Source organism: Augochlora pura, chromosome 2, assembly GCF_028453695.1.
Source record: "Augochlora pura isolate Apur16 chromosome 2, APUR_v2.2.1, whole genome shotgun sequence".
NCBI classification, from domain to species: domain Eukaryota; kingdom Metazoa; phylum Arthropoda; class Insecta; order Hymenoptera; family Halictidae; genus Augochlora; species Augochlora pura.
In genome coordinates, this window is record NC_135773.1 from 2547592 (window position 1) to 2560130 (window position 12539).

At 40.4% G+C, this 12539-nt stretch overlaps 1 protein-coding gene across 1 annotated transcript; it reads right to left on the minus strand.

Annotated features, from left to right (window-relative positions):
• Nucleotides 1-6: 6 nt before the first annotated feature.
• Dopecr (G-protein coupled receptor DopEcR) lies at nt 7-12295 on the minus strand. The gene is made up of 4 exons (XM_078186788.1): nt 12137-12295; nt 10445-10664; nt 9297-9726; nt 7-5760 (listed from the first exon to the last, which is right to left on the minus strand). The coding sequence occupies exons 1-4, from the start codon at nt 12246-12248 to the stop codon at nt 5581-5583; spliced, it is 942 nt and encodes a 313-aa protein (XP_078042914.1). The 5' UTR covers nt 12249-12295; the 3' UTR covers nt 7-5580.
• Between the last annotated feature and the right edge of the window lie 244 nt (nt 12296-12539).

Consider the following 12539-nt stretch of genomic DNA (forward strand, 5'->3'; position numbering starts at 1 on the left):
AATAATTGGGCTGCGTAGTTCTATGTAAATTCGCGTTTTCATGAAATAGTTTCTTGAAACAATCATCGTGTAGTATATAAAAAGTAATTAATAAATTGAATAACGAATATTTATCTTTTGTTTGGAAATGTATTTAATATCTAGGGCATAGTTACCCAATATTATCAATAACACGGTATGTACTTTCCATTTGCAGAACACATGGCAGTTCGATCGAGGAGTCGACGTTTTGACAACTTTCTTCTATTGTATAAGTGTTTAATACCAGTTATATTAAGATTATATACTGTAACGTAGATTTGGAGTTGAAAAACCATTCTCAGAAGTGAATCTCATCGCGACGCGAAGTTTTGGATCAGACTCCAAACAGATATTTAAAAGTTCGTCCGGCACAGATTTTTAAATAGATTGTTTGCAATTTTTAAATAGGTTTTTTGCAATTTTTAAATACCTTCTTGTCGATTATAAATTATTACGTTTCGTTGATCTCGATTGAAAGTTGCGTACCGTTAATTACGAAAGAAGCTATTGAAGTCGTAGTGTAAACGAACAAAAGCTGGTTAAAATTAATAAATTAAGAACTTTTCTTTTCTATAAAGAAAAATTGAAAATTATCGTGAAAGCAAATGAATGGGTTTGTTTAACGGTAGATCAAGTTAGAGGATGGAGATCTATCTTCTCGATAACATTGCATTGTGAACTTAATTGATATCTAAAGTAAAATAGTTGCAAAAGTAAATAAATGTGCAATTATCAAATTTTTGTACGAATAAAAGAATTATAGATTTTTCAAGCAAAAAAAAATAGAAATTGTTGAAACGATCCATAGTTTAGGATATAATGGCCTGTTTTAATGTTCATCAATCCCTCTCTCTCTCTCTCTCTTCAACAATTTGAAGAAACGTCACCGTGGTAAAAATGTGTGTTCCTAATTGAAATGTCCGAACTGAAATTAAGAAAGAAGTACAGTTAACGGTTTCAATATATCGCTTAAGAATTCTGAAAATTAGAATTTGATTATAACACAAAGCTGAAGAGATAAGGCTGAAGAGTTGAAATATTTGACGCAGTTTCGCATGTCCGATTTCATAAATAAAAGAGAATTGCAGCATGATTTCAGTGGGTTGCGATACAGCGCGCCGCGTTCAAACCAAATGAGCGAACGGTCGTTCGCCTCCGCTTCGAAAAAAATTGGTGCTCGTAACACAAGGCGAACGGTAACGAACTATGTATGTACGCAAGCGAGTGTTCGTGTTATTTAAATGGAGCATCGATTAATAAATTTTGTCGCGGCCGGGGGCGAACGTGCGAACGCTCGTTTCGCCTAAACGCGCCATTATAATCGTTTCGATCAAAGTTGACCTGAAAATTGAAATTTCTTCATAATGTATTTACACGAGAGGCAGCTCTAAAATAAAAGAGTCTTAACCTGTTAACCGGTTCCGACGAAATATTTCGCCATACCAGGAAGACAGCTCCGACAAGCGTGACGGTATTTTTTCGAAATTTTTCGAAGTTATGTCTGTAGAACATTACTCATTGAAACCTGGTTTAACCGTATGGTAATATTTCGAAATTGTGTAGCGTAATTTCAAACACCACTATAATGATTTTTAATACGTAGTAAACGTTATAAGTAAACTTGTAATGATTTTTAATACGCAGTAAACGTTATAAGTAAACTTGTAACGATTTTTAATATGTAAACTAAGAGCGTCATCTCTTGGATAGCTATCATTTGTTAGCACAAGACGTCTTCCTTTAACGTCAATCTAATATCTACCGTGTAATTCTCTAAAAACAAACATAACCACCAGAAGCATGTCTCCTTGCTTCGAAATAATTATCTTAATTTGTTCGATCAATTCTCAGCACATTGCAAATATTTTATTTATATATTCTCTAAATACGTCACAGATTTTAAGACAATATTTCACAGACATTATTCCGTCGAATGCTCGACTTTTGTTAATTACTTGAAGCGCGACGATGTAGCTTCTCACCGCGAAGAGACGAGTTGAGTTAAGTTAATTCTCCGGTTAACAGGTGAAACGTTAAGAACCTTAAAGAACGCGGCAACAATTGTTTTGCACCGGTCCGGTAAATCCAGCGTCGGACAGACCCAGCGACAGTTTCGTAATCACCGAGATACGAAGAAGACACAGAGCAAGGGCGAGAGAACGGTGTAAGGAAAGAGAGAAGGGGTGAAAAAGGGGGGGGGGGGTGTCGATTACCGAATCGAACGAAGGGAAGAAAGCGTGAGTCCGCGCAATCGGGTCCCCTTCAGTGAATATATCCATGGGATGGGCGTTCTACTGGCGCGCAGATCGACGCGTCGTCGCATTCGTAGAGGCATCTCCGTTAATTGACCTAGTGTTCTCTTCTTTTTCTTTTTCTTTTTTTTTCTTTTTTCAAGTGTTTTTCGTTATTTTCTGCGCGCGTAGGTAAGTACGTGTGTATATGCGTGTTTTCGTGTGTTCGTGTCTATTACGCGTTAAGTTTTTGTTTGTCCTTCGTAATTGATTCGATTCGCCGGAACGAAACCGCACCGCTCCGATTCCATTCGCGCGACATATTAGTGATTGGCAAAAACAGCTCGTTTTTTTTTGTTTTGTTTGTTTTCGTACGCTACGACATTTATTGAGCGTGATCTTACGACGTAGATAGGCAACGGTTAAGTCCGCGTGCGCTCCCGCGAACGTGTCCAAGAAACGCGGCGTCCATTACACGGAGAGAGAAGAAAGAAAGCAAACCGTGAGGGACGAAAAGGAAACGCCGCTGTAACGTGTCCCCGATCGAACAGCAATCTTTAGCTTCTCTCTTGCGGTTCTGTCAGCGAAGCACGATCGGAGACGCAGCACGCCGCGGGCTCTTTGCCCGATCTAGCTGGCCAAAAATCGATCTCACCGAGGTCTTTTTAGGAAATTACGAGTATTCCACCTGATGGAGATAAACGAGTTGGAAAATATAATTAAAAGTATATATTATATATTCAAAATAATATATATTCAAAGTATAATTAATTTAACCTATTTGTTGCGTTTTCAGAGCATCACGCATTAACAATATATACATTAAATGGATAAAAAGTGTGAAGAAAGTTCATGCTACTTGAAACCAGGAAATATCAATTTGCATATAAATTAAGAACAAATTAACAGGAAAAATTGATTGAATTTTCTGTGGTGTGCGAAGTAAACGTTCCAAATCGCGACACACGATCGCCTCGATTGTGAAGCAGAAACATTAGAATAATTATTCGGTTATTTGTTGAATTAGTCCAAATATGTGGCAGGTCTATTAAAAAAGCGTTCAAGTATCAACCTAATCGCATAAGCTCGTTTCGGACAAAAGTCCCGCGTTAAAGAGAATTTTGGCCAACTAAATCGTTGAAGCGGCTGGTATCTTAGCGCCCGATGCGCTAGTCAGCAAGCTCGAAGCCGTTCCTCGGTAGTTCTGTCGGCGACCCAAAGAAATTCCCCAGACTGAGCCTCGATTCTTTCTTTCGTTCGTCACTATATGCCGACTCTCTGTTCCACTTCCAGAATAGCTTCATTTAATTATAGACTGTAGACGTGTGTGTGTATATAATCAACTATATTTAACTTTGAGATTGCATAGAAAAAGGAATACGCTTACGCTTATACGTTTATAGTGATTCGAATAGTTTTCTCCAAGAGGCAACGAACGTGCCCGGAACCGGGGCACACGAGACCCGACGACCGCGGCGTGCCCCGCCGTTCCCGCGTTCGATATTCCCCAGTTGTTCGTGAACGATAAACGGTTCACAGTGGTCCGAAAAAGAGGCGTTCCATGACCAAAATTCAATATTTTTAAATATTGGCATTCCCAGTAAACTGGGAACCTTTCGAAGCAACCGCGCGTAATATATTCGTTTCAGATGAAAATCATAAGATTGAAGGTAGAATTAAACGTTCGAATTTAACACTTCGAATAAAGAATCTAGTTTTGTTCAGTTTCTAATCCGTTTACAAATGACGTCCAATCTATAACAATTTAACCCTTAAATGCATGATTTTTCCTTTTTAAATACAATAAATTGAAACAAGTAGTTACTTAAATATAGATTAAGGGAAAAATAAAGAAAAAAAAATTTTTTTCCAAAAAGTATATTTTAAAAAAAGAAAAAAATTAAAAAAAAAAAAAAAATTATGAAATTATGTACGGAAGAAAACACTGATGTAAATATACATCATCATGCATTTAAGGGAACAATACCATGAACAGTTTTCAGCGTGAGACCTTCTTTATGCGAAAGCTTGAATATAAGAATAATATTAACAAATAGGTGACAACAGTATTTCGTTTCCTCGATAAGCAGTGGTAGTCGCGCACGTCATTGAAGCGTTCGTATCCAATTTAAAAGTAAAGCATGATTTGTCAAACGTTTCCGATGATCTGGTCAAAAAAAATGGTGTCCAATAAAATTTCGTCAGTGATTTACTTTACTAAAAATTAGACTATAAAAACTTGGAAATAAGATTTTGTTTTATGAACAATGCTGGCCGTCTCGAGACGAGTTCAACGACCTGCTATGTTACAATCTGAAACATTGAAATAACGCTGAAATAATTTTGGTCACAGAAAGCGAGTTCCCAGACTACTGTGCGGGCGTTCGGAGCAAGTAATCGCGAGAGGGTGTTCGATCAGTAGAACCGAGAATGATGGTTGAATTTAGTCTTTGTGGTTTGGATTTATTATCATAAGAGTGCGATTTTCTCGTTGATCAGGAGAAAAACATTTTTTATTGTACTTGACCGAGCTGCCCCGATCGATCGCGCTCGGCTAGGAACGCGTCTCTCTCTCTCTCTCTCTCTCTCTCTCTCGCGCGCGCTCTCTCTCTCTCTCTTTCTCACTCTCACTCACTCTCTTTCTCTCACTCCCGAGGCTATATAAAATCGTTATCGGAGTGAAACTCTCTCGCGTAAAACGGTAATATATTCGAAGCGTCTAAAATTGGCTAATGCCGAAAGCCGACGGTTGTATAAATCCTCCGAACCCGGATCGGTTCCTCGACGAATCAGGCAACCAACCCCCCTTTTGTTTCGGATCGCTTCGCCCCCTTAGAATTTGCCGCGTGTTTCGTTTTTCTTATCCCGCGCTTTGTTCGTCGTTTTTTTTCTCCTCCGTTTCGTTTTGCTTTGTTTTTCTTTTCTTTCTTTCTTCTGCTTTTCTTTTTCTTCGTTTGTTTGTTTGTTTGTTTTTCTTTTTTTCTCGGTTTGCTTGTTCGTGAACCGGGATACGATCGATCATTTCGCGAGCCGTTCCACGGTAGGGGCGCGGGCGAGCGTCTGGATGGCGGCCCGACGGTGGAACCCGAAACGCGGCGGCGTGTCGCGGCGGTTGTTTTCGGAACAAAGAATCTCAGTCTCAGCCCTCGAAGAAGTGTGTCCGAGAGAACGTTGGCGGATGCAAGAACGACCTCGAACCGAGACAAAAAGCGATGCTCTAGGAATGGTGGCGCGTGTGGAACGGTAGCGCGCGCGCTCGCGCGAAGAAAAGCGTTTCCTCCATCGTCCGGTACTCCCGTCGGCGTTCCCGTCTCCCCGGCTCCTCCCTTTAATCGTCGTCGTCGAGGCCGAGCAGCTCCGGCGGAAGCCGCCTGTGCCGGCAGCAGAGCGTCAGGCAGAGCACGCGAACCGCCAGACGAAACTGGGGGCTCATGGTTCCCAGGACCACCGCCTTCCAGAAGCTGTTCGTCACCCCCAGCCACACCACCGCGAAGTGAAGGAACGGGACCTGAACAGAGTCACAACAGATCGACGTGTTTCAAAGAATTTCGATACGGTGCTCGATGTACTTGATAGATAGGTAAGCTTCTGAAATAAATTTGTTCGCAGTTACTTGCTGGAACGGCAAGTGCTACCGCTAGCTTGTATGATAACTACATTAGGTTGCATTGCTGTGCCAGATACACACTCTCTCTCTGACAAGAAGACGATACGCGATAGAAATGCACGGTTCATGGTGGAAGCCAGGTGCAAGCTCACTTGTACGAATTTCGTTAATTCTAGTGTAAAATATAATAAAATAGAAATTATTAAAATATACAAGTGGCTTCGTGGGACAATTGCCATTTCATTCGAATACTCCAAATATCTATTTCTCTTTTAAATCAGGTTCGTGCACATGAAACATCGAATTTTGATTATCATGAATCGAAGTTTGATCATTTATTAATACTTCAAACCAGATCGTTTATATAGCAAATATAGATTTATTTCAATCTCGTATGATTAAATTATATCATTGAATAAAGAAGTTTATATAAAAATGTCAAATGGAAATCTTTTTAATAATATATGGAATTGTGAGAGAAAATTGATTTTATTTTACGCTTCGTTAAAACTTCGCGTGACTTGCCTCCAATGTCATTCCTTTAACGTTGACAGATAAAATAACAATTGGAAGATATAATGTTTCTCGTTCTAATTTTTAAGAATTTTTTTTTACTGTTTCCAATGGTTTGTATAGCTTTGACGCAACGTTGTGGCGTGGAATCAACCCTTCCGCTACTGGAGTCGAAGTACTTCGTGTCGTAATTATGTTTGTGCGATGCCATAAGCAATGTATTTTGCAACGATGCTTGTGCGAAATTATGAATGAAACGACGGTAACGGAGAAACTCATTCACGAAACTGCCGCGTTGTTATTAGTAGAGTGCGAGTCTCTATGCATTTATGATGCACAGTTAGTTTAGTAACAGAAATAAACTGTATTATTATTCTACGTTCACAACAAGCAGCGCAAGCTATTTCGTTCACAACGACGCGCAAGCATTCCCGCAATGCGAAATATCTCGTCCAGAAATTCGAATGAAAATTAATTTATAACTGCGTTACGGGAACGAAAATGTTAACGTTGACACGAAATATTCCGCGTTCTGGTAAAAAAAAAAGAAGAAGGCATGCGAAGTATCTTGTCCACAGCATTGTGCAAACAACGTTGCGTGGCGAAATATTTCATTCCCCGGCACGAACGGGTTAACGGTGCACCTGGTTGTAGTCCATAATAAAAAGCCACTTCTAATTAAGGAACACGTTATTTTCCAATAAGAAAAAAATATCGGAATGCACCCCAATGTTTTTACGTTACGACCAAATAATTTTATAGAGGGTGTCTCATCGTTGATAGTTAATATTTGTTAAAAATTGCGCCAAGAATTTGAGAAAAAGTTAATTATCAAAATTAACACGGAAGAAATTAATTGATAAATTATGGAAGAAAATTCTTGTACACTGTACTATATTTATTCAGATCGATAATTTTACGGACGAATAGCTGCACGAATAAAGTACAATGTTATTCGAATAAATTCTTATTATCGATAGTGTCGAATCAAATAGCGTTAATTTAAGTTAATAAAATTTGAACGACAACAAGTCACTTGATATCATCTCGAAATTGGCTATAGATGTTACCAATTGTAATTTTGAAATACTTTGTTTTATTAATAATGTAATTCAGAAGAAATGGAACATCCTATATAATAATTACTTAAGCCACAAGCAGATTCTACTACGATCAACGAATGCGAGGTCCATTCGGACACGTGATACTCACCAATTTAGATCCGTTCAAAAAAATGTGTGGTCTATTTAAATTGCGTATTCACTGTATTTTATAGCGAAGTGAACGAAATTAATGAAGCAGTGATAATGTAGCACTTGCGATCAAGCTACGCATGGCGAATATACGCATATTCTCTAATCGCTACAAGCAATATACGATTATTAGCTGATAGATTAACTCTAGTCTTACGTCGGTTCGAGTACAAAACATCGTCCTTCCATATTTTAAAAACGACGACTGTGCAATAAAGACGAGTTATCATATTAGTATTCTGTCCTATACTCTACGACTGACAACATATAAAGATAGATCCGAATGGAGCCTGCATTCGCCAGATGAGGATTAATCAATAATGTATGTATTGTATATACCGTTTCGTTGCGTTACCTTCTCCCATCCTTTTAAGTATTACTTCGCTATGCGAGCATCTCGCTTCTCTTTCGTACGATTTTCCATTAACCCTTTGGATGCTAAATATTTTCGGTTTATCGGCTGATTGGCTGCATTGTGTTGCCGCAGCTGAACAATTTTAGTCTTCACACGCTCCTCGGGTGATAATTGACTGGCTCGGATACCGTGAAATGTCTGATTGCTCTCTGATCGTGCTATAATTCGATGGGAACTTACTCCGTTAGATGAAAACAGCGAGTATGAAATGCGACACACGATCCAATGAAAATGTCGTTCGATGAAGATGTTTCGGTTGCGACTACTTCCGAGGAGAGCGTGCGGGGTTCCCGACACTTACGGATCCATTCGTCAAGTGTTGCTTTTAGCACCGAAAGGGTTAAAGAAACTTCACAGTGCTCAAAATACAGTTGGTCGCGAAGGTGCTCGACCAGCTTAGCCGTTCGGCGAACATTCGCGCGGGGACCGTGGACTCGCAAACGAACGAATCAGAATCGAATTCCGACGAACGTCGAATCGTTTATTTTGCGTGTAGGACGGCTCCCGTGTACAAAATAAACGGACCGCACCGTTTCGAACAGATCGTGATTTAAAGGGTGTCCCAAAAGGTCACGCAAGAAGTAATTTGGATAGAAAACACAGATTTATAATTAAAAATTGTAAATTTTTGATTGATTTATATAGTATACAGTATAGGGTTATGTATGGAATAGCATATCGGGTAAATGGCCTCCAAGCTTTGCTGGCACGTACACACTCTTTTGTTGAAATTTTCCATGATTGTTTTGCATAAATGTGGCTGAATTTCGTTGATACAGCGCTCAATTTCTTCCTTCAAGGAAGAAGACCACCGGGCGGTCGTGGGCTTGTTGACATAAACCTTAGACTTCAAAGAACCCCAAAGAAAAAATCTAACGGCGTTAAATCGCATGATCCGGACGGCCAATTCTGATCACCAAAACGGGAAACGTTCTGTTGCTGCCAAACTTTAATTCTTTGCAAAATATTCCTCAACAATAAAAATGCGTTGTTCTTTTGTGTAGCCCTCCATCTTTAATAACCCTGAACTGTCAGCTGTCATTCTGTATTTTTTTTTTTTTGGTTGGCAACACTTTACCGCACAAATGGCGCGAAATTCAAATCTTGCGTGAATTTTGGGACACCCTTTACATTCCGTATTTGCGATCCTGCGATACCGCGCGAGATTCGGCCGATCGCGTGCTTAAGGCGGCCGAGCGCTCCCCCCGATCAGCTGTAAATGAAAAACAGCCGGAGCAAACCGAGTTTTTTTTTACCTGAGGAGGTCCATTAACGACAGCGTATATCCGTAGACCGGCGTACGGTGCCCATGAGACCCAAAAAACCATCACCAGAACAAAGGACATGATGTGACTCGGATTGCTCAGGTTTTCCGAGAGCGCAGTCGCGTACTCCTTGTCGTGAATCAGTACACCGGACCGCAGTCGCCTCATCATTGTGAAGATGTAGAAATAAGTGTAGACGATGGTGATGACCGACGGGCCTAGCACGAGGATCGACAATGTGATGGTGTATGCGGCCATGTTGCCCCAGTCGAGCATGCAGATGAACGCCTCCCGATCGAAAATCGGCTTTTGAAAACCTAACAGGGGCGGGCAGCACATCATCGCCACACTGATCCACGTGAAGACCATCCAACACTGACATCGGGTTTTCGTTTGCACGGTCTCGTATCGCAACGGTTTTCTGGGGGATGGAATCGCTCGATTATAAAAGCAACAATGTTATCTGGTCGGACTTGTTTGTACCAGGCTTGGGCATCGTTCGAATCGCTCCTTGTTAGGATTTTATTTCAACGAGCATCCAATTCTATTTTTTATTTTCTCGAATACTTTTCTAAATAAAGTCTCAAATGTTCCCATCGCGTTCACGTCGTAGCAATATTCATTTATCACAGTGATAAATCTTTCTTTCTAAAAGCGAATGTGGTAAAAGTATAAACACTCGCCCCTGTTCTCGGTTAATTAATTCATTTAGTTCAAGATTTAATGTCAAATATTTGTCACCTTATTTCAGGAAAGTATCACGTATGAAATTATTATTTCTCATCTTACGTCGAATAATATATGCCCAATTCTGATTCAAATAGGGTACCGCTTACAATACCGTCTAGAGATACTCTTGAAACATTTGAAGCTATCCAGTCAGATTTACGCCTACTTTATCCCATCTCTAATTTTAACATAAATTCGCGACGACCGACGCGAAGCATCAAACAATTGCGGCCGGTATCCAAGCGGACTCGGTGGTCGTACAGCGAGGGTTAATAATAAGGACGCGTTATGAAGTGGCTGCAAATGAATTCACGAGTCTCTAAACTGTTCGACCGTGATACAGCGTGGCCGTATAGAAACTATGGATCCGAGGTGATGTTCGAAACTTGATGTATGAAACTTGAACGTACCTGATGGCTAAGTAACGATCGACGGAGATCCACATGAAAGTGTACACGGATACCGCCCAGAGTGTAACTTCCAAATAACCAACGAGACGACACACGATGTCCCCATAGACCCATCTTCGAAGCAGCGCTGGATACACCGAAAGCGGAACCACCAGCAGGCCGCAGAGAAGGTCCGCCGATGCGAGAGACAGCAAGTAATAGTTTATCACCTCGGAGGGACCTGCGCAATGTAACGATCAATTATAGTTACCTAAGTAAACGAAACTTGCGAGTGGCCTACGAATTCTAGCCATTCGTGGCAAAAATAGGTAAGCGAATTGTAGAACAGCAAAAGTCATCAGCAGAACGTGAAAATGTTATTACACTAGTATGAATAAATAGAATTTCGATCGTGCCGCATTTATTTTAAGAAGCGCGAAAGTTGTGGTGAAAGTACAGTAAAGACTCGAAGATTTATTTTTGTAATATCCTGATAACAACGCATACAAAATTTGATAACATAAAATTTTCATTCAAGTTCTCTACTAGGTGATTACGTATATAAATAATACAATGATTACATAATGGAAACTAGTATTATGCTAATATAAAGGAAGAGATAAAAAATAGCGTCCGAATATTAATAGAACTAACTGTGTGTGTGTTTTTTTTTCATTCCAATTAACCCTTTGCACTCGAAGCCATTTTAACTGTAAATGTGAAATAATGTTCCTGGCTCGTAATATTTCTATTCTATGCAATAAAGTGCATTTTTATGCGTACAAAATTGATTCTTGCAACTCGTTACAATAGTTTCACTACTCAACAATTTTTTAAATCTAAACTTTATTGTTGTACAAATTATTTTAGAACGTAATAGAATAATTTTAATGGTGCCTCAGAGTCACCATTCGAGTGCAAAGGGTTAAAATTGATCCACATCAGATACAGGACAGTGGAGTCGATTACCGTAGGGTGGCCAATTGCTGTGCCTTTGGTTTGGTTTATCACCAAATAAATCAAATGGAAGAATACGAAACTTTCGTGTATCTTATTCGATAGTAATCATAGATTGCTATCTTTTTGTAGATTTTTATACGTATTGACAATCGGTGACTTTCCACTTTCATTTACAAGCTGAGGGGTAACCAGAGAGAATTTATTGTATTACTCCTCTATTCGCGAAACGTGCGAAACCATCTAGCTAGATTCACACCTACTTGCGACATACTTGATCCCATCTCTACTGGTTACACGGCAAGGGTTCAGAAAACCCTGGTAATTCGTTAACACGTTCCGTGCCAAGCCATTTTTGCCTAACTTGTCGTTCAGGCCATTTAATATTTTGACTAAAGGTCGATATATTGAATGTAATTATTAATTATTTTATATATAACAAATAAATAAACTTATGTGTTTTTTTTCTATACTGCATTTTGTATAGTCTTTTTGATTGAAATATATTTTACAGAATTACATTTGTCATAAAATATATGTTTTCAGCGCATTAACTAAATATGACTGCGTGTACCACCGTTGGTACACGTGGCCCGAAGATCAAGCTTAACGTGTACCACCGGCGGTACACATTCCACGGAACGTGTTAAATGATCAGCGTGCAAGCTGTCGCCAGTAATTTCGTTTCACGTTTAATCGCCATCGGTTTCTTTTCAGCATGCGAGAGCGCTCCGGTCGGAATCGTCGGGTACTTACCACGGAAATTAAGGTAGGTGGCGATGATAAGGAGATTCGACACGATGATGGCGACACCGACCACGAAGATGAGGCCCGCCTGCATGTGAGCCTCCAACGAGTGCTCCTCCATGCCGCCACCCTTTCGAGCTGCATCCCCCCACCCGCCCTTAGGTGCTGTTACCCGTCACTCCCCTCCCCCCCGCCCCCGCCCCCAAACCCCCTCTGCGCGAAATCCACCGGGAGACAGGTGCCGGGGCTTCCTGGTAGCTCGCGCACCTGATACGTCGTCGTCCACGGCTCCTGGACCACCTTTTTCCTCGATACCAGTCCAGCCGGAGGCTGTCAACCCTCCGCCAGGTAACGACACACTTCTCCCGCGATCTTACGCGAGCGTACCTTCGATAACGAGGTCGTAACTTCG